Here is a 22,670-nt window from a genome sequence, read left to right as displayed (position 1 = left end):
ATAATAACATTGTAAAATAAAGAGAATGACTGTAATTAAACATATGAAATCAGTTGACTAAGGAAACTGTAGCCCTCCAAGTGCACAAGAGGATAGTGCAAAATATACGGGGAGCTCTCTAGGGGACCTCTACACTTTAAGGACATAGGATCCAAGGGGCAGAGAGGTCCCTGAGAAGAATCAAAGCAGTTCGTTGGGGTGTCAAACTGACACAAGCTGGTGAATTGCTCCACAACCAATTCCAGAGTTCCAAGCCACTGATATTTTTTCTTGGCATAGTGAGTGTGAGGATTTGGGTCAGAGAGGAGGGCTGGCCCTTGGTGGCTTATGATACCCAGGTAGGATAGAAAGCCCTTACTCCTGTAAAATGATTTGCTGGTACTTCCTGGTTGGGTAGCTTGTTCTACTCCTTTCCCATGGGGGAAGAACCACAGTAAATATGCAGTCATAGGCATACAATGAAATCATCAGGCATTAGTGACAGTGAACTGAATAAACATAACACCTGAAAAAAAGCCAATGAAGCTTTCAGGAAAAGGCTTTGAATAAGTGTAAATAATATTTCCAGTGTGATGAGAGACTATATCTTGGAGATAAAAAGACATCTTGGAGATAAAAAACAATATAATTGAATAATACTTGGGAACTTCCCTGGTGGCACAGTGGTTAAGAATCTGCCTGCCAATGCAGGGGACACAGGTTCGAGCCCTGGTCTGGGAAGATACCACATGCTGTGGAGCAACTAAGCCCGTGCACCACAACTACTGAGCCTGCATTCTAGAGCCCGCAAGCCATAACTACTGAGCCTGTATGCCACAACTACTGAAGCCTGCGTGCCTAGAGCCCATGCTCTGCAATGAAGAGTAGCCCCCACTCACCGCAACTAGAGAAAGCCCACACGTAGCTATGAAAACCCAACACAGCCAAAAATAAATAAATAAATAAATTTATTTATTTTTTAAAAAAGGAAAAATAATTGAATAAATTTAATAGCAGGTATATATAACTCAAGCATGAATTAATGAGCTGCAAGGTTAAGCAAAAATAATTCTAGAATATAGCATAAAATAACAAATAGATGGAATCTATGAAAGAAAAGTTGAGATAAGCTGAAGTTTAAATATCAGTGTTACAGAAGTTTCTGTAATGAAACTATGAATGAAAAATAATCGAAGGAATGATAGAAAAAAAATTTCTAGAGATCAAGATAGACATGAGCCTTCAGTTGGCCTGTGAGTGCCGAGCTAGGTGAATGAAAAAAGACCCACGTGCAAATAGATATATTGTGGTGAAATTTCAAAACTAAGGAAAAAGATACAATTCTAAAGACTCAGAGAGTAAAAAACTATATTTCTAATGAGAAATGGAAATCAGATTAACATTAGACTTCTCATTGGCAACGTTGGAGGCTAGAAGGAAGTGAAGAAATAACTGTAGAGTTTATAGGGAAAATAATTTTAGATTCATAATTCTATGTATCCTTAAGCTAGTTTACAATTTACAAGGATAGGAATTTGAGATTTATATATTTTTAAGATTCACAAAGCCTCAGAATGTTTACTAACCACAGAAACATTCTAAAAGAAGTACTAAAATGTTAAGCAAAGTGAAAGAAAAACAATACAAGGGAATAATGTGGAGTACAAGAAATAATGATGATAATTGTAGTCATAATTACTTAAACAAGGATTTGTTTGGCACATACTATTTTTCAGGTACTGTGTCAGGAGCTATTCATTGATAGAATGTTTGAACATTCATGTTACAAATGTAAGAAGACATATTGCAAGACCAAACATAATATGTATATCTCTCAAATTACTAAAGGAAAAGAATGAAATGAGAAAATTTAACCAATTCTACAACAGCAAGAAAGGTACATGAGAAGCAAACAGAGGCATGACTTATTAAAAAAATAAAACAAGATAAAGGAATAAGACCAAATATATTAAAACATATAGTCATAATCACATTAAAGTTATAATCATATTAAAAGATTACATTCTCCCAGTAAAAGTTAAGGATTCAGATTAGTTTTGAAAAACAGAGGTCAGGTTACTTGATACATCTGACTTAAACCTTGCTAGCTTCCTTTGTGTTCTTCAGCTGTTTCCTTCCCTCTGAATACACCACTCACATCTATATGAAATCATGGCCACTGCCTTTGTGGAGTCTAGAGAAAGAGTCATATCTCAAAAAGAATTTTGCCAGATGGAGTTAGTTGAGTGCAGTCAGATAGGTCAAGACTAAGAGACGAAAAAAGTTTTTGAGATAGCTGCAAAGTATCATTAGCATGGATTAAAAGAGAGAGTGACAGTTTAAGACTTAGAAACACCTTTTGATCCTCTAGCTTTCTACAGACAGGAAACTGGTGGAAAAAGAGACTTATCAACCAATGATGGCATATTCTCCAATGCCCTCTCCATATACGGCCAAAGAAGAGGGAGAACATCCCAAAGAATGGAGCTAGTAGCCAAGGAAAACAATGGACTGGAAAGTTTCTCCTAAGAAACAGGACTTGGGCCTAACTGAGAGATTTTCTATCCCATGGTAGGGCGTTCTGTCCAGACTGATTTAGAATAGCTATAGACCAGTGACTGCTATTGCCTTTCATTCTTCCCCTTTTGAAATGGTGGTGCTTACTGCAGTTATCCTGTCTCTATCCCACCATTTATGATGGCTGTATGGAAGGGTGGGGGGCAAATAACTTATCTTTATAGGTTCACGGTTGTTTAGATCAAGAGCAACTACACATGGATCCAATCTAGATCATAAGATCTGGGACTTCATGCCTAATGTTGTTATCAAGACGTTTTGTGATGTCTTGGAGGGGTGAGTTATTCCTGTATGAGAGAATGAATATTTTTGATCAAGTGGGTGGGCTGCGGTTAAGTTGGACAATTGTTTTCAGTTTTCACTCTTTCTCTGTACCATGCTACCTTGCAGTACCTCCCTGTGGAGTAGTCATTGAATTTGGACTTAGTCACAGAACATGCTTTTTAGTGATGTGGTACAAGCAGAGTGTTTAAATTTACTTGTATTGTTTTGATAGCTTTTTGTGTTTCTACTATGTGCTATGAGAATAAGGTACCTCAAGTAGGTACTGATTCTAGAATGAGATATGTAGAATGATCTTTGAAGCTAACCCACAATCTTGTGGGTCAAGAATATTGCAACTAAGAACAGAGAGCTACAGCCAACCTTCAGACCCATGAGTGAGAAATGAGAACCTGTTGTTATAAGGTGCTGAGTTTTGGAGTTGATTACTATGCAGTATTATTGCACCAGAGATCAAATACAATGGGAATTGGTAGAAAGAGTAATTAACAGATGTATCTGTTAAAATGGGCTAGGTTATACTGTGACAACAAACAGTCACACTATCTCAGTGGCTTAGAACCACAAAGGTTTTTATGTGACTCATGCTCCATGTCCATTGCGGGTTGGCTGTGGCTCTAATTGAGGACCCAGGCGGATGGATCAGCTACAGTCTAGAGCACTGGTGGTCTTATGGCTAAGGGGAAAAATGAGGATGGCAAAGCATATGCTGATTCTCAAAGCCTCCAGCCAAAAGTAACCAGTGACAATTCTGTTCACATTTCATTGCCTTAGGAAATAACATAGCTACTCCTGAGGTCAATAGGGTAGAATTGTATAATCTTCCCCTGCCCCCCACCCCCTCCCCACCCTCCCCACCCCACCCCCCACCCTGGGAAGATCAGATGTAACAGGTTAATAACAAGTTAAAAAGAACAAAACCAAATTGCTATGCTAAATGCATTCTAAATCGCCTCTGCATAGGTTCTGTCAGTTGGCATAAAAATATGTCAATTATTATCGTGATCACAAGAGAAAAAAATTCTTACAGTAAAGTAACTTCAACTTCTTTCATGTAATTGCAACATATATTGTGGCATGTTCTACATTATGTTGAAGTTTGGGGACTGAAAGTAAAACCCTCAGTATACCCGTTCGGTCTTTAAAAGCTTTCTGAATTTTCAAGAGCTATCAATTGCATGCTTTTTATGGTAGAAAGAGTACTGTTTTTTGAGTATTCAAATTCTGCTTTTTTTCCCTGTTTGAATCCTTCGAATCTGTCTGCATAACAGTAAAATTGGGGAGAATAATACCTCTACTTTCTTGCATATCTGTAAGGATGAAAAAGGCTTTACTTAAAAGGTCTGAATATTGGTGTGCTCAGTAAATGATAACTGCTGCTGTTGTTGCTTTTCTTGGTGGTATTGTTCCTATCCAGGAAATTCATACTTGATTATTATATATATATATTATATATATATATGTCATTCAAGTAGACGACAGTAACATGAATCTTCTTCAGTATAGTGGTACTCAAGGCCCAAATAATTGCAGCCAGACCCTTGAGGTTTTGAACTGTTAGTCTATTTATTGTTGGGGAAAAAGGAAGAAATTTAAGATACTTTTCTATAAGAATAATTCTTATGGAGATAATCATTTGGAGACTACATTATCATTGTTGATGAGAACTAGAGGAACTTCAGTTATATTTTTAAAAATCTATAGAACAGACACTTAAGATATATTTGAACCAGTCATGCAGTTGTCTTATCGTGATGATCCAGCACCATTCCAAGGAGTGTACTCAGATATATACCCCTTAAAAGGCAGCATGTACTGTTTTCACAGCTGGCATATGTAAAATTTTGTCAGATTCCTTAACAATGTTGTTTCTTCTCTTTTTTCTATTATATGACCTCTAGGCAAGATATACTATGGAGCTCAAAATCCAGAAAGTTTTTGCTCAGAAGAAACCCCAGAAAACCCAGCATGCTGATTGTGTCTTCCCTTTTGAACTCAGGGGGAATTCACATGGACAATGTAGTGTGAAAAGAAAAATCTTTTTTAGGGAGGCAGAAGATTTGCCTGAGATTTAGGAAGCTTTGCCCCTTGGAATGTGACGTGATAAGAGCTGAGTCACCTCTGGAAAGGCTTCTCATGAAATCAGCCAATCATATACTACTCAGCACTGTGCTAGGATCAGTGGGGTGTACAGAAGCGTGAGACTTCATGGATTCCATCTTTAAGTAGCTTCCAATAGAGATGAAAAGTTAGAATAATAAATATTTATGCAAAACTCTAATGTAATACTGTGTCAAATTGAGCAAATGTGCTATAAAAATTCAAGAAGAGTACAGTGAAGGCTTGGAAGAGAAGTGAAGTGTCAAGTTAACCTTGGACAATCCATAATGTTCCAAGTTATGGAAAGATCATGGGCAATGATAGGGAAGTGGGGAATAGCCTGCTTGGTGAAAAAGTGAGAAAATCAGGGTAAATAGAAAAGAGGGCTGAGAACCTGGGGAAATTCATCTGGATAGCATGTCTTGAGAGTCACAATGCTTCAGAATTGAGATAGAGAAACTTAAGGAGAGAAGGTGGAGTGAAAAGTGAAATGGTGTTGAAGGCAGGAAACCTAGGATCAAATTTTTGTTCTGCTTCCAAGTAGCTTAATAAATAGGAATACATGATCTTTATTGTCATGGATCTCAAGGCTGGCAGCAAACACATATATTAAAATAACACATTCTTAGACAAATACATATTTAAAATTATGATGAAATCTGAGGGACAAAAAGGTGAGTTTGAGGCACAGTGCACAGAGAAGGACAGTGTGAGCCTGAGGAAGTAGGTCTTGGACCTAAATCATGTTACATATAGTGGACTTCATGCTAAGAGTCATGGAAAAGTCATTTTATTAAGCTAGCAATGGGCGATCTGATTAAGTTTACAATTTTTGTTGTTGTTATTAAAGTTTTATTTATTTATTTTTTAGAGACATTTTAGGTTCACAGCAAAGTTGAGCAGAAAGGTACAGAGATTTCCTATGTATCCCTGGCTGCTACAGCAGTGGGTATATGTATAGCTTCCCATATTATCAACATCCCCTCTCCAGAGTGGTACATTTGTTATGATTGATGAACCTACATTAACACATTATATTCACCCTAAGTCCATCATTAACATTAAGGTTCACTCTTGGTGTTGTAGGTTTTATGGGTTTGGACAAATGTATAATGACATGTATACAACATTATGTTATTATACAGAGTATTTTCACTGCCCTAAAAATTCTTTGTGTTCTACCTATTCTTCTCTCCCCCACCCCTAACCTGACACACACTGGTATTTTTTACTGTCTATATAGTTTTGCCTTTTCAGAATGTCATGTAGTTGGAATCATATAGTATGCAGCATTTTCAGATTGGCCTCTTTCACTTAGTAATGTGTGCATTTAAAGTTTTTTCATGTCTTCCCATGACTTGATAGCTCATTTCTTTTTAAAGCTGAATAATATTCCATTGTCTGGATGTACCACAGTTTATTTACCAATTCAGATGAAGGACTTCTTGATTGCTTCCAAGTTTTGGCAATTATGAATAAAGCTGCTGTGAACATCCATGTGCAGTTTTTGTGTGGACATGTTTTCAACTTCTTTGGATAAATACCAAGGAGCTGGAATGTATGATAAGAGTATGTTTAGTTTTGTAAGAAACTGCCAAACTAATTTCTAAAGTTTTTGTACTATTTTGTGTTCCCGCCAGCAGTGAATGAGAGGTCTTGCATCACATCCTCCCCAGCATTTGGTGTTGTCAATGTTTTGGGTTTTGGTCTTTCTAATAGTTGTGTGGTGGTATCTCGTGGTTTTAATTTGCCTTTCCCTGATGACAGATGATGTCGAGCATCTTTTTATATGCTGATTTGCCATCTGTATATCTTCTTTGGTGAGGTATCTGTTCAGGATTTTGGTCCATGTTTAAATCAGGTTGTTTGTTTTATTTTTGTTGAATTTTAAGAGTTCCTTTTGCATTAAGAGTTATTTGGGATGATTGTCCTTTATAAGATGTCTTTTGCAAAATATTTCCTCCCAGTCTGTCTTGTCTTCTCATTTTTTTTTGCAGTAATCCCTTGTAGAACCAGTTTTAAATTTTAATAAAGTCTAGCTTATCAATTATTTCTTTCATGATCATGCCTTTGGCATTTATTAGGTTTGCATTTTTGAAAGAGCATTCTGGTTGCAAGGTGAAGAAAAGTTTGGAGGGAGATAAAACTGGATACAGGAAGTGGTTGGAATGCCACTATAGGTATGTAGGGGGTTACACAGGCAGAGCATAGCCCCTACTTGATCCTACTTTCCTGGTGACCAAGGGGAGTGTGAATTAACCTGCAGACCACTAAGGAAATGTCACATTGCCCTGTGGAATTGTTTAGTACAAAAGGCATCTTGACATTATTTGGGAAAAAAACCCACTTTTATGCTAATCAGGTATTATTTGCCTATATGAATCACTAACTCTATTCCTATTTTCCTCTCCAGAAGCTTCAGCAAATGAACAGAAACTCTTCTGACTCAATCTTTTCTTTCTTTATTTCCTTGGAATATTGTCATTTTTCTAAAATGTACCAAAATTAAAATAAACATGCTGGTATGAATAAAGAAGCAGACTTCCAAAGTAGGATTAAGAGGAACATTAAATCTCACATTTTAAAAATAGTAGATCATTATCTTCAAACATGCTCTGCCTAACTCACATTTGGTACCAGGAAATTCTTTGCTGGTTGTCTTATCACGTGCGCTCCAGCCTTGGTGGACACACACCAGACGCACATGACTGTTGAATCATGGAGTAATCCGAGAGGCCCATGAGGTCATTTTGAGCTTTCTGCTGCCAGGGTTGCATTGTTCTTTACCAAAGAGCTATAAGCCCGAGGCCTACTTGAGATTTAAACAGTTCTTTCTAAACTACTCTACTCTTCTTCTTTTAGGCTCACTCTTTATCCTAATTGAGGTTCGTGAAATCTTTTTTTTTTCATTCTTCATTCTTTTAAGTTTCTTCATTTTCAGTTTTCTTTTTCCTACTCCTTATGTGGAGTTTAATCTCATCCTTTTATATTCTGGTATGGCTGAAGCTTAGGCAAAAACAAGCTATTGATATTTTCAGCAAAGCATGTCAGGGGAGTTTGCCTTTGAAATGTTCCATTTGCTAGGTGATCTTAGAATCCGGTCATTGGATTGGTATGTTACACTAGGTAGTCCTTCAGGGCCAGTCAGAAACCTTCTGTTTCACTGCTGTCCACCTACACATCCGGAACCAGACTACTTAGTCACATTCCTTCCTCTGCAAATTGCCTCCTAGAACTACTCTTTGGAAAACTGTTGTCCTGGGTAGCCAAACTAAAGCTATTTATAAAGTGGAGTCCACTTCTCTATTTTCATGTAAGTGGAAAACACCTCACACTTCAGAAATCTACAGCTTCATCCTGCCCAACTTGATTTGCTTGGATGACTCTTATATTGGATTCAAAAGAGCTATGTCTCTTGGAATAAAAATTCACCAGGGTGTGTACAATAAAAAGATAATTGGGAAGAAGCGGGTGGGTGGCTGCGCGCATGCGTGGAGGAGAGCTGAGGGGCGGAGTGGTGACCACCGGCCGGGCTCGAGTGACTCGTGAGAAAATGCAGGACTCCAACGCAGACACCGAGTGGAAAGACATCTTATGCAAAAGAGGCATCTTGCCCTCCGAGGGAAGTTTGAAAGATCTGGAGAAGGAGGCAGAAGAGCGGGTCCTTCAGCAGTCCATTGTGAAAACGTATGAAGACATGACTTTGGAAGAACTGGAGGATAACGGAGAGGAATTTGGTGAGGAAGATGAACGTGCGATTGAAAAGTACAGGCAGCAGAGACTGGCCGAGTGGAAAGCAACCCAACTGAAGAATAAATTTGGAGAAGTTTTGGAAATCTCAGGAAAGGATTATGTTCAAGAAGTTAACAGGGGCTTCCCTGGTGGTGCAGTGGTTGAGAGTCCGCCTGCCCATGCAGGGGACACGGGTTCGTGTCCCGGTCTGGGAAGATCCCACATGCCGTGGAGCGGCTGGGCCCATGAGCCATGGCCGCTGAGCCTGCGCGTCCGGAGCCTGTGCTCTGCAACGGGAGAGGCCACAACAGTGAGAGACCCGCGTACCGCAAAAAAAAAAAAAAAAAAAAAAAAAAGTTAACAAAGCCGGTGAGGGCTTGTGGGTCATCCTGCACCTTTACAAACAAGGGATTCCCCTCTGTTCTCTGATAAATCAGCACTTCAGTGGATTTTCCAGGAGGTTTCCTGATGTCAAATTTATCAAAGCCGTTTCAACAACCTGCATACCCAGTTATCCTGATAGGAATCTGCCCACGACATTTGTGTACCTTGAAGGTGATATCAAGGCTGAACTTATTGGACCTCTGGTGTTTGGTGGCACGAACCTGACAATGGACAAGTTGGAGTGGAAATTGTCTGAGTCTGGAGCAATCAAGACAAGGCTGGAGGAAAACCCTAAGAAACCCATAAATGTGCTGCTTTCCTCCGTGCAATACTCCATCCCCACCAGGAGGGACAGTGATTCCGAGGATGACTAAGGCTGTGGCCCTCGTAACCTGTTGAACTTTCTTGACGTGACACATCATCTGAATTTTTTTTAAAAGGAAAAAGTAGGAATGTATACTTTAGTTTTAGCCTTTTATAATTATGTTTCAAATCTGATCTCAGAAATAATCATTGCTGGGAATCCTTTTAAATTTCTTGGAACTCTCTTTTTTAAACTAATAATATTTCTTTAAGAAAAAAATAAAAGCCAGATATTAGTTTAAAAAAAAAAAACATTGATGTGATGCTTATTGGTTTGCAAATCTGCCAGAATGTAAAGAATGAGATGCTTCTTTCATATCCACCATTGTTTCCATCCTTAACAGAAAAGAAAATGCAAATCTACTCACCAGTACCTATAACAACAGGCAGGTCTGCATTTAATTTTGATTTATTATGTCACACTATATTTTGATATATTTTTCTTTTATGTTTTAATATCATCACCTTATGAAAACACTATAGACATCCTATTCTTGTGTGTTCCTGAAATTTATCTTTTGGTCAACCACAGACGACTTTTCAACAATGTTCTCTACAATGAAGTGTTTTGAGGTCAAAGATCTTAAAAAGACATAGAAACAAAAGCTTTGACTTTACACCACTAATGGCTTGTTTTCTGTCTTTTAAAATGAGGAACTCTTAGTTGAGCTTGAACTTAGATATCTGGTTTTATGATATTTTGAGATATTAGTCTGTGAGGTTTTTCCCTCTGTATTTTCCCCTCATTCCCATTACTTCCTCCTTCCTGTAGGTAGTGGTTGTGTAATCTCTAACCTCAGGGAGGTCTGTGGCAGGACAAACAATATAAATAGTCTGTACATCTTAAGTGCTTAAATGGATGGCAATTACTGGTTATAAAATAATTATCTTAAAGAATCATGAGCTGGAAATGAATTCCCTCTGATGTATCTTTAGTATTTCCTTAGAGAAGGAGAGAGTGGGTATGTGGCCCCAAGAACACAGTGGACCTGCTCAGGTTTTTGTCAGCATATGGCTAGATCTTAGAGAGCAGAGGCTTCCTGGGGCATCTAGGTTGGCAAGACAATAGGAAACTTTGCAAAGCATTCTAAGCATGGTAGAAATCATCAGAGGGTTGATGGACTTGGAAAGGCCAGGCTGAGAGGTTCGCCAGACATCTTGGTGATAATCTGTGTACACCAGACCAACTAACTTGTTTAATAGATACTGTAGTTAACCACAGCTTCCCGACCCCTTGGTGCTGCCTAGAGCATCTCTAAATTTTGTCATAGACCATAAGTTTCCCACTGGTTTATGGGGATGACAACATGAATGTAAATTAATTTGCTTTATAATACTGTTGATTATTTCTCACATGCTTGAGTTTGATATGCCTGATTTTGGCTTCTCTTCTTTCCCACACCTAGAGTGTTGACAAAATGTGTACAGTTTTAGACAGGTCAAATGTTATAACAGAGTATTTAGTTTGGGACTCTTCTATGCCAAGTCAAAATATCATGCCTGATATTTATATTCTCTGTATATATGGATAGTATTCTCTTAAGTCACCACTCCCATAAGAATTAGATTAAATCTAAGAAATGCAACATCCTAGAGCGTTAAAGGACATCACTCTCTGGGACATTTTGCAAGTGTGTCCTCTTTACACATTAGGTGCTTAGGTATTTTAGTGTTTTTTAGTAGCAAATAGGGAAGTAAGTCACCTTTCCTTCTTTTCCTGAATAACTTCCCTACAATTCTGGCCACAGGAAACCTAGCAATGGAAGCAACTCCCACCACCGGAGCCATCATCTTGGGGCATCTTGGGTCTTTAGAAGAAAGAAAAAGCAGGCATGTTGGCTTCTGGCTTTCAGGATATGTCATCAGGATAACTAAGAAATAGAATTTGTTTTTCAGGAAATCATTTTCATCCATACATTCGCTAAGAGAATCCATGATTTACTTATTATTTTGGATGAACTACCATTTCAATGTATACTTTCCAATATATATATATATTTTTTTTCTTAAAAGTTGAAATGTGTTTGTGTGTATGTGCACGACATAGCGTTTTCTTTCTGGCTCTTCTCTGTTCTTTTAGCTTCAATGCAAATAGAGAAAGCATAAGGGAAAAATAAAGATGATTGAGAGAGACAGAAATTATTGGCTTCTCTTCTTTCCTACACTTAGAGTGTTGACAAAATGTGTACAGTTTTAGACAGGTCAAATGTTATAGCAGAGTATTTAGTTTGGGACTTTTCTATGCCAAGTCAAAATCTGGGCAATTTCTGTTTACCAGTTGACAACTTACGTTTGGATCTGGCTACCAATTCAGATTACACAGTCAGCCTTACCAAAGAAGGCCCTCTCCCTAACACCATCTTTTTAAGAGCCGTGTTGGCATAAATTAGAGAATGAAGGACTGTTTTGAATTTCTGTTGGATGACATGGAAAATTATCAGAAAGTCCTTGAGGGAGGCTTGGCAGTAGACTTATACTTTAGCCTATGTTACTGTGGTTATCGACATCAAACTTTTCTGACTACACATATATGCTCATATGTCCTCATGTGTATACACTTGTATCTGGCATAGGAAATCCCTCAAAGAAATATAAAACAATAAGGAGCATAGGACTGAACTGCTACTCAAAAGTGAGAAAAACCTAGAGGAGAAAATGAAATAGAATCTTTCAAAAGGAGGGAGGGCTACAAGTTTTGATTGCTAGATTTACCAAATAAAAATACAGGTTTCCCAGTTAAATTTGAATTACAGGTAAGTTCCAAATATTTCATGGAATATACCTATATTAAGAAAGTAGTCATTGTTTATCTAAAATTCAGGTTTAATGGAAACATGTATTTTATCTGGAAACCTTAGTACAAGTAGGCACGATTTTTTGATTATTTCCTCTTTTGGGAGTAGAAGGTAAGTGGCTACCTCTGAGATGTCAGAGTCAGTGTCCAGAAATTGTGTGACAGTCCCGATAAATTCAAAAAAAACCCATCTTCAGCCTGGGGAGGAGTGTGGATGAGGCCTAGTAGCATAAGTGTTTCCTGGTGTGAAGGAATTCCTCTAGATTCTCTAAAGAGATAAATAAGTCAGTAGCCTGGAGAGCAGAAAAATAGGAGCTTGTTCTTAGAAATGACCTTTCTAGAAGAGAAAGAGCAATAACAGCAGCAACAACCGAAAAGGCAAAGAGTTTTGAGAGTGATAACCGGATGTGAAAGAATGAAGCAGAAATAGCAAAAATGCCCAGATTGGTTACCACTGAATTCTGTGTTCTCTATTGAAGGTACTTTCCTGGAGAAACAAGGGAGATTTGGATGGAACTGGAATTCCCAAAACGTTGTAAGTAAGAGTTAATGGAAGAGAGTCTGGGTTTATTTTCTTTCTTTTCTTTTTCTTGATTTGATTATTTCCTTTGCATTCATGTATATTTATACTTAATACATATGTGTACTCACACAGTGAAAAGCAGTATAAATTTGGCTTTTAGCTTGGTGATTTAAGAAGGTAGTAACTGTAAGATTAGTGCAAAATGAAGTATGTGTTTTAAATGGAGTGTAGGCCAATATTTTGGTCATTTTTAGTCCTCAGTTGCATTTTCTTGTTCTCTTACTCTGGATTCTGTAAACATATAATCCATAGTAATTAATTTAAATTTTCTTTTGATGTTGATCTTCATAAGCTCTTGGTTTAAATACCAAACACTTCACACACCACAGATTTTTGTTTTAATCCATGAATGTAATCAACATTTCATATTCTCCTTCATATGCTTGCTATTAGTAAGGCTCCAAGTTCTGTTCTCAATTACCACAGATATGCTAAGTGTATGTATAGAAGAAATTTGCTAATTTGTAACTTAAAAGCCTGGAAAACAATGGGCTTAAATTAATTGGGTATCTGGTATTTTTAAAATTACAAAACAACCAAACATTAACTAGGTTAGGAAAGAACAATTATTGTACTTTATATCATGCACAATTTTATATGAACAGATAATGGCTTACATGAGACTTCTGAGTTAGCTTGCATCTATGTTTATACAGCCATGTATTTAGGTACTGGTTGTAGGTCAATACGTCAAAAGTCAATGTACTGAATGACCATTCACTGAAATACAGAAGAATTTCTTAGAGTTGTAGTTTTTCCTGTGTCCCTGCTCTTGCCCTTGCCTCTCCATTATATGCAAATCGTTGTTTTCCCTTAAAAACAGTTTGCTGAATTCTCTATTTATGTGGATTTAGGTTTGTTCTTGCCTCTGGTGGCAAATGATTAAGGCAGACATTTAGGTTAAAGTATTAGTTTAAATCTTAGTTTGGGCCTTTGGGACTGAGGAATGCTAAACAGAGAACTAGAAAAGAACATTGAACTGATGAGGAGAAATCTGGCTTTGCCATTAGGCAGCTGTGTGACCTTGAGCAACCAATTTCTCTTCTAAAGGCTTAGATTTCCTAATCTCAACATGTTATCAAGTGTCTCAACTGAGAAGTGGATCTATGGGAGAGAAGGAAGTGGACCTGTATTTTACCTACAACTGAACAGAGCTTATGGTCCCCTTTACCTTTGGAGAAGTGTGTTACTCATATAAACAGTACCTGTTGTGTGTGTCCTGATAGAGAGAGGATAAAGACCATGATCTGCAGATCCCTTCCAGTCTTTTTTGTTTGTTTTTGGCTGCGTTGGGTCTTCGTTGCTGCACGCGGGCTTTCTCTAGCTGCGGTGAGCTGGGGCTACTCTTTGTTGCGGTGCGCAGGCTTCTCACTGCAGTGGCTTCTCTTGTTGCAGAGCACGGGCTCTAGGCACGTGGGCTCAGTAGTTGTGGCTCGCGGGCTCTAGAGCACAGGCTCAGTAATTGTGGTGCACAGGGTTAGTTGCTCCATGGCATGTGGGATCTTTCCGGACCAGGGCTCGAACTCGTGTCTCCTGCATTGGCAGGCAGATTCTTAACCACTGTGCCACCAGGGAAGCCCTCCAGTCTTGATATTCTATAATTTCATGGTCTTCTAGGCACACCAGAACGGCTGTTTTGGTGTGAAGTTTTTGTGTCTATGATTTGAGGGAGTTTCCACTCAACAGTTTTCTAGGAGATGTACAGTGCATATCTGGATAACGTGCTTCAGCTAAATGGGATATAAAAACAAGATGCTTAGAACAGTTTTACTAACTGAATAAACTTTTGTGAGTGTACCCTTCATTCATTCATTTATTAGCAAATATTTACTGTGTACCTACTATATTCTTACACTGAACCTGGAGCTTAGAGTATAAAGGTTTTCACAAAAAGCGCAGTCTTTTTAGAAGATAGTCATGCAATCAGGCAAGCGAGTATAGCACAATGTGTTAAGTTCCTTGTAAGTTATATACAAGGAGTCTTGGACATGCCACATCTCAGAATACCACCACCCCACAGTCCCTTGATGAGATTCCTTCACCATGGATTACCATGCTGCTGCCCAGTGGACTCGCCCCTCTGGCCACAGCTGACTCAATCTGGCCCACACAGCACATCTGTAAGCTGGACAGTGCTCTGTGGGGGGAGGGTGATAGGAAAGAACACTTCAGTAGAGATGATGATGCCTAACCGCATTGATCCGATCTTCTCTTCCAAATAGTTTGAACTCAACATGTAGAAAAAGTCACACAGCTGATAATGAGAACAGAAGTTGGAAGACTCTGCGGTATAATAATGACAGGGCATGGGCAAAGGGCTTCACATATTCTTACTTCTGATATAAGTCATAAGAGCTGGCTGGGTGCTCTTCTCTTTTTGAACTGTGCTCCCTCTTCCTGAGGCCTGGCTGGGTGGGTGTTCAGGCATTCCCATGGGGCCTCTCTTCCTCGTTTATACTCCTGATTTTACAACAAATATCCATTTGTTTGTAGCCTGAATGGGTTTCTTTTTTAGCAGTGTGAAGTGCTGAACACAAAGGTATTATGAGATGATGAAAGGGAGAGTCCTGACACTGCATCAGGGAGTACATCACAGAGGAGAAGACTCTTCACCTGAGACTTGAAGGGCACATAGGGTGGGCCAAGGGGAGGACAGGGGACCAACTGTGAAGCGCAGGGAGGCAAGAGAGAACAGGCCACGCTTAGGAAACAAGTCGTAGTTTAGCGTGGCTGGTGCTGAGGACCTACGTGTGGGGTAGGGTATGATGATGGACTGTCATATAAGGACCAAATCAAGATGATTTTGCATTTTATACTACAGGTAGGGAGAAGCAACTATGGGCATTTGCAAATGAGTCCCTTGGGAGCAGTGTGGAGGATTTATTGTATAGGAGTAAATCTGGGGGTTAAAAGAAAAGTTACTTGGTTACTTCAGTGGTATAGATGAGCTGTAAAGGCCTTAACTAGGGCAGAAGCAGTGTGTGTGTGTGGGGGGGTGATAGTTATAAAAGAGATTCTAAAGCAGTAGAATGAGCAAGAATTTGTAACTGTGTGTGAAGGAACACTCAGGGATGACTCTCAGGGTTTCTGGTCAGGTGATTGGGCAGATGAAGGTGATGATTCTCGAGCGAGAGAACATGGTAGAGAAACAAATTTGATGGAAGAAGATGAATTCAGTTTCAGTTCTTTTGGGTTTGAGGCACAAAAATGTTTGATTGTCTTTTGATTATGAGGTCTAAACTAATGATGGAAGCAAAGCAAGATGATATAGAAGCAAATTATTGTAGGTTTCAGATGAATCTGGCATTGCTCTACTTTTTCTTAATTACCATTTCCTAATTATGGGGCTCTCTCAGCATAAATTTACAGGAGCCAAGAAAGAATCCTTTAAGGGATTTCTACTGATTTTGCAGTCCTTTGACTTCAAGGTGACTCTGGGAGGCACCTGGTTGGTGCACACCTGTTTCAAGCTTCATCTATCTAGTGAGTACCACCAGTCAGTGAGCAGTGACTGCAGATGGGAGGAACCAAAACAACAGCAAACAAAAACTTTTCTTCGCTTTTAATTTCTTCTCATTGCTCTTTCACTGACTCTGAAGGTCAGATAATGGCCTTTTTTTTCCATCTTGTCTAGATTCTTTGACTCAGAAAAAAGCCGAGCTGGTTTCTGAAGCAAAGGGGGACTTATATACCTTGCGGGCGTCTACTCTTGTCCTTTCAGTTTCCTCTGTCCCCTCAACAGTTTTTAGATTCCTTTAGTGGGTTTTTAACTATACAGTGGTGAAACTGTTTACCATTAGAAGGAGTTCATTGGGTGAAATTTACCCAGGGCTCACTTAACACTTATGCTGCATGCATGCATGAACTGCTTCCAGGGTTACTCACTCCTTTAGCTTTGGTAAGGAATCTGTCAGTCAGATGAGTAGCTGCTGACAGCAACTTTTAAAGACTCTTTTCTCTTAACCATAACATATTAAACACTTTTAAAACAGATAAGTAAACATTTTCTTACAGTCTGTTGTACATACTTCCTTGCTGCACACTTCAGTATAATGAAATTCATGTTGTGCAGATAGAATTTTGTTGAAACGCATCAAATTTCATTCTTTACCCTTTTGTCCATATGTATATGTTTCCCACACAACGTATAGGGCTTCCGAGCTGGTGCATGGCATATAGGGCTAGTGTGATAATAAATTTCCATTTTAAATATTGAAGGTCCTTCTTATGATCCACAGCTCAACTTAAGTTTTCCTTGTGAATAATGTGATTTTTCTGTTTGCATGTATTCTCTTTTGTTTTGCTCATCTTCTCCATTAGCATGAATCTAGCATTTTGAAACCAAGAGAGCCATTAGCAGTGGCTTTTTTACAGGCGTACCCTCACTGGATGCAATACCCAAGAAGCTATGTGGAAATAGGCTTTATGATGATGAATTACTGTTGCAAAAAGAACTCAGTGACACTGATAAATATTAAAGAACCACTATTGCCCCCATGGAAACCATTTTATTTAGTTGCTTCTAAAACCTATTCTCTGTACTTCTCTTCCCTTTTATTTCTGAGCTGATTTACATGACAACAAAGTCTCTGGTCCTTGGGAGTATGTCTGCCCTTGCCGCTATTCTCTACTTAAGAGTTGTCACCCTCTCTTTGCTGAGAAGACGAGTGACAATGAAGTGAGGAGTAAATGGCTACTGGAGCAGATGAACTCTGAGAAACAAAGATCCCCTTTTCATGCAAATCTCCATAGTAATTTAACATGAAGGAAGAAAGGAAACCAGTGTACAACGTATCAAGAGAACTGGATGGTATTCAAGGTTGTTTCATGAAGCCTTGACATCTCTTTAGGAGTGTCATCTATCAAAGCATCTCTTTTCCTTTCATATAAAGTGAAAACACATTTCCATTTTGAAGGGAAACAAGGAGGAACAGAAAACTAACTTCAGTCACAGGAGCTGAATGTACACTCACACCACCAGTCCCCTCAATGTCACGTTTGACTTTGTCACTCATTTCTAGTCAATAAGAACTTATCTATGCATGCTTGCTGATTGCCCAGGTTTTCTTCTCTGCCTGGGAGGCCTGCTCCTCTACATTTTTTTTTTTTTTTTTTTTTTTTTTTTGTAGTATGCGGCCCTCTCACTGTTGTGACCTCTCCCACTGCAGAGCACAGGCTCCGGTTGCACAGGCTCAGCGGCCATGGCTCACGGGCCCAGCCGCTCTGCAGCACGTGGGATCCTCCCGGACCGGGGCACGAACCTGCATCCCCTGCATTGGCAGGTGGACTCTCAACCACTGCGCCACCAGGGAAGCTCTCCTCTTCCTTTCTTACTTCAACTTTTTCTACCTTTCAAAGCTTACCTCAAGGACTGTTCTTTTATTCTCAGAGTCTTTCCTTCTGGATTGATTATTCTTTTTCCAGAATTCCCATTGCATTTTGAGTTAGTGTCTGTCACTTAATTACCAGTTCCTTCCTATGAGGTGGATTTTCTCTCACCAAAATTTATTGAGGAATGTGACCATGTATTATACTGCATTGCTCTTTATCCATAGCTGTTAACGTAATAGCAGATATAGAATATGTCTTTGTTAGATGGATTAGCTGCAATTTAAGAATCATGAACTAAGAAGGGTAAACTTTAACTCATAGCACGTTCCCTTAAAGATAAAGCATGACCTGCTTTTGATTAGTTGACATTCAGTGATGCCACTGATCACAGGATGGTCAGTCAATGTATTTCGGTTAAGATAATTTTTAACTCAGAGGTTTGATACCTACTCAGATTTTTCTTTAGCTAGGATATATTATTGATAATAATAATGTTTAGAAGAGCAAATACTTAAAGCTCGCCTTGTGTCCAGCAGGAGTCTAAGCATTTTAAGTATGTATACTATTACTTAATCCTCACAATAACCCTATGAAGTAAATAGTATTGTTATCATCACCATTTTATAGAAAAGGAAACTGACTGTTAAGTAACTTGCCTACAGTTACAGAATTTGGGCCTCAGCAAGTTAGCTCTGGAGCCTGAGCTCTTTTTTGTAAAAATTTTGATTGGAGTGTAGTTGATTTACAATGTTGTGTTAGTTTCAGGTGTACAGCAAACTGAATCAGTTATGCATATACATATATTCACTCTTTTTAAGATTCTTTTCCCATATAGACCATTACAGAATATTGAGTAGAGTTCCCTGTGCTACACAGTAGGTCCTTATTCATTACGTATTTTATATTTAGTAGTATGCATATGTCAATCCCAGTCTCCCAATTTATCTCTCCCTCCTCTCCCCACCGGTAACCATAAATTTGTTTTTTACATCTGTGACTCTATTTCTGGTTTGTAAATAAGTTCATTTGTACCATTTTTTTTAGATTTCACATGTATACAATATCATATGATATTTGTCTTTCTCTGTCTGACTTACTTCCCTCAGTATGACAATCTCTAGGCCCATCCATGTTGCTGCAAATGGCATTATTTCATTCTTTTTTATGTGGAACCTGTGCTATTAACCACTATTCTATTCTACCTCATCTACTGCCATTGGGTTTCCCCATACTGTCACCTTTTCTTGTGTACAGTGTCCCTCACGATCCAAACTCAGGGACCAGAGATTCTGAGAAGGTTTCTGACAAGCCTTTTATCTGGGATCTTGATATTGACCATGCAGAACTCAGGAATAGATTCGAATTGGATACCAAGTAAGTAAAATATAGTAGGATATTATAGTTAAAATTTGAACAGAAGGCTGTTGGAAACTTTTCAAAATTAGTGTGTATGTGGTGCTAATGAAAACATAAATGAAGTCCAGAAAGTCAGATTGTTTGATTAGAATTCCTTTTAATTACCATTTCTTTCAATTAGCTATTTGTTAAATTGTGGAATGGCTGAATGAAGCTGAAATTATATAGATTTTATAAAGTTAAAAGAAGGAATATATAAAACTGCTAGGAAAATATATAAAGGAAACAATCCCTGAACTTATTTCTCTTTACGCTATGGAGAAAATCTTCCTAGTTGAGAAGGAAAAGGCTGTCTGTCCTTCACTCCGATACTTATTTATGGAGCCAAACTTGTGTTCTGGGACTGAATTACTATTGAAGTAGATTGCTGTTTAAACAACTCGAAGGACAAAGAGGTGTTTTGTGTGTGTGTGTGTGTGTGTGTGTGTTTGTATGACCCTTTGATAAGGTTATAGGAAACATTTAGTTTCCATTTAGACTTCTAAAACCACTTAGACTATATAGATGTATTTTCTGAAGTAATACATGGTGAAGTTAAGACTTCATATTCCTCCTGTTATCCAGAGGGTGGTAAGAATTAGAGGTGAGAGCAAAATTTGACTTTGCATCTAGAGTGTAAGACATGATTGCAGGGGCACTCCTTGTGGGGGAATTTCAGAGGCTTCTGCCAGTTGTGCACTAGAGAATTAAGCCTAATTAATCATAAATTAACCTGTGTTGGAGCAGGGGGTGAGGTGCTACATCTCAGCAAGTATCATCATCCTCACCAAGTGAGACAACTGATTTTCCCAAATTGAAATAAAGAACAGCTAGCACAAGCCTAGAAATTATTTATTCATTTGTCATACATCTACTGGGAACCTACTGTCTGTCAGGTACTGTGGTAAGCACCAGGGATAGAAAAAGAAGAAATTGCACTCTCTGCCCCTTACAATCTTATAATCTGTGGTATGGGAGGGAAAGAAGGACAGGATGAGGGGAAATTTGAAAACCAGTCTTACAAATTACAATAAACATAAGAAGAGGTAAGTGTAGGTTACTCAAGTATTAAAGAGCAGGAGTAGAGAAAGGTAGAGCAGGTAGCCTTTCAGATTAGGCACACAAAGAAGATTGCAGCCGTCTGAGTAGAAGCATGGAGGGGAACACTTCCGCAGGGAGAACAGGTTGCAGAAAGGCATCAAGATGTGACAAAGCAGGATCTTGTTGGGGAGCTGCAAATTGGAAAACACAAAATAAAGAAATGCTGTTTCAATTTCACCTATAGTTCTTATTAATTTAGAATGCTTGGTATAAAAATGTTGCTTAATTCATCTTTAAAACATCCCTCTGATAATGTGTCTTTGGAGTTCAACATCAGGTTTGGGATGCTATGCATGATAGGTCTTGGTGAGTAGTTGGCCTGAGCATTTCCAGGGCACATGCCAAGCACAGGGGTGCCTGTGTTGTGGATTACAAACAATGCAGGAGAACAGGAGAACGCGTGCAACTGCCAGGTCAGAGCTGTTGCCTTTTGGGGAGCTGATGTGCTGTTCCCTAAATGCCCATTGTTCTCTTGCATTTCTATGCATTACCTTCCCTGTTCTATCTGCTTCATGTGTTCTTCTCCCTTTTTTCTACTTGAGAAAGTCTCATTCTTATTTTGAAATTGAAAATTAAAGGCTACTATGTGGAAAAGGTTCTCACTTCACCTGTGCAGTGTATTCCATATATACACTTTGCTTGTGCATAGCAGGGAACCATATATAAAAGCTTCGCTTTTTCCTTTTATAGCGTGAACGTGTTTGTCTGAATTTATTTTAGTCATCTGAATTAGTCACGAGTCAAGACAACATCTGACTTTCAGAAACCACAATCATCGTGGCTTAGTAATGATTACACCATTATGAAGTGTGTGCGTGCACGCATGTCTGTATATAAAGGGAGGGCATAAGAGAGTAGGCTCTCCATTCACAGGTACAAAATAACCCAAAGGAAAAACATTCTGAAAGTTTAATCTGCAGTGTTGTCCCCTGAAAGCAGCTGTATTCCCTCAAACCATCAACCTCTACAGAATGCTCAACAAGATGCTTGATGCCCCTGAGGCGCACACAGTCACCACAGACACATTGTCTGTGGTGGTAAGAGGGAGATAACATGGCCAGAACCACTGGTTTAATCTTTCAGTTGACATCTGAATATAGGCAGTTGTTTTAAAGTAGTACTTAGCCACACTCTCTGGGAATTTATTTCCAAAATTTATGCTAGTCCTTATGCATTTCATTATTTTGCTTATGTAGGCTGTCTTGTTCAACTAAATAAAGCTATGTGGTGATTATCTGCTTTCCTTAGGAGTCCTACTTTAATTTGATAGACATAGAGAATGATGGTTATGCCTGCAGTCTGCACCAAAGTCAAAGATGTGATATAACACTCTGAGGATATTTATTTGGTTTCTGGAGTTTATTTTGAACTTACAAAAGAATAGAAATTCAGATATATATATATATTTTTTTAATTTTTTTTATTTTTGCAGTATGCGGGCCTCTCACCGTTGTGGCCTCTCCCGTTGCGGAGCACAGGCTCTGGATGCGCAGGCTTAGCGGCCATGGCTCAAGGGCCCAGCCGCTCCACGGCATGTGGGATCCTCCCGGACCGGGGCACGAACCCGTGTCCCCTGCATCGGCAGGCGGACTCTCAACCGCTGCGCCACCAGGGAAGCCCCAGATATATTTTTAGATTTAGATTCTGATGTGCTTACACCTGAGGAGATAGACTCCAGAGATGTATCTACATGTGGCAAGTATAGAAAAGACTGACTTGAGAATTTGGTTAGCAGTGACTTCCCACTTTGATCCTATAGTAAAATATATATTGAGTTGATCTGTTTATTCCACAGTGTCATAAGATGAGGTTTCAGCTTTAAGATCCCTCCTTCCCCTGCTGAAGTAGAGAGCCAAAATACTCTGTTGGGATTGTTATGCTGTCTCTTCAAAGAGCATGGAACAGAGGATGGGCCTAGAATTACATGGAAATAGCAAAACTGTGCCTTAATGCTGGTTTTTCCTTAGTAAGAGGAATTAGTATATACACAATTAAATGGACTACTCATAAAAATTGTGTGCATTTCTTCTTGAATATAAATGTCTTGAA

The 22,670-nt window shown here is 38.8% G+C and overlaps 1 protein-coding gene across 1 annotated transcript; it reads left to right on the top strand.

Moving 5' to 3' along the window:
• The first annotated feature begins 8,308 nt into the window (after window positions 1-8,308).
• On the top strand, window positions 8,309-9,702 carry LOC308621260 (phosducin-like protein 3). Its single transcript, XM_081241600.1, has 2 exons — window positions 8,309-8,819; window positions 9,028-9,702. The coding sequence occupies exons 1-2, from the start codon at window positions 8,426-8,428 to the stop codon at window positions 9,426-9,428; spliced, it is 795 nt and encodes a 264-aa protein (XP_081097726.1). The 5' UTR covers window positions 8,309-8,425; the 3' UTR covers window positions 9,429-9,702.
• The last annotated feature ends 12,968 nt before the right edge of the window (window positions 9,703-22,670 follow it).

Source organism: Mesoplodon bidens (assembly GCF_964165515.1).
Source record: "Mesoplodon bidens genome assembly, chromosome: 1".
NCBI classification, from domain to species: domain Eukaryota; kingdom Metazoa; phylum Chordata; class Mammalia; order Artiodactyla; family Ziphiidae; genus Mesoplodon; species Mesoplodon bidens.
Note: the sequence above shows the minus strand (reverse complement) of the source record. Positions and strands in the feature narration are given on the sequence as shown.

What these genes read in the sequence shown, in the direction of transcription:
- LOC308621260 (XM_081241600.1), top strand. Translation starts at nt 8,426, where the DNA reads ATGCGTGGAGGAGAGCTGAGGGGCGGAGTGGTGACCACCGGCCGGGCT. An exon ending in AGTTAACAGGGGCTTCCCTG is followed by an intron (nt 8,820 to 9,027) that starts GTGGTGCAGTGG and finishes AAAAAAAAAAAG; the next exon opens with TTAACAAAGCCGGTGAGGGC.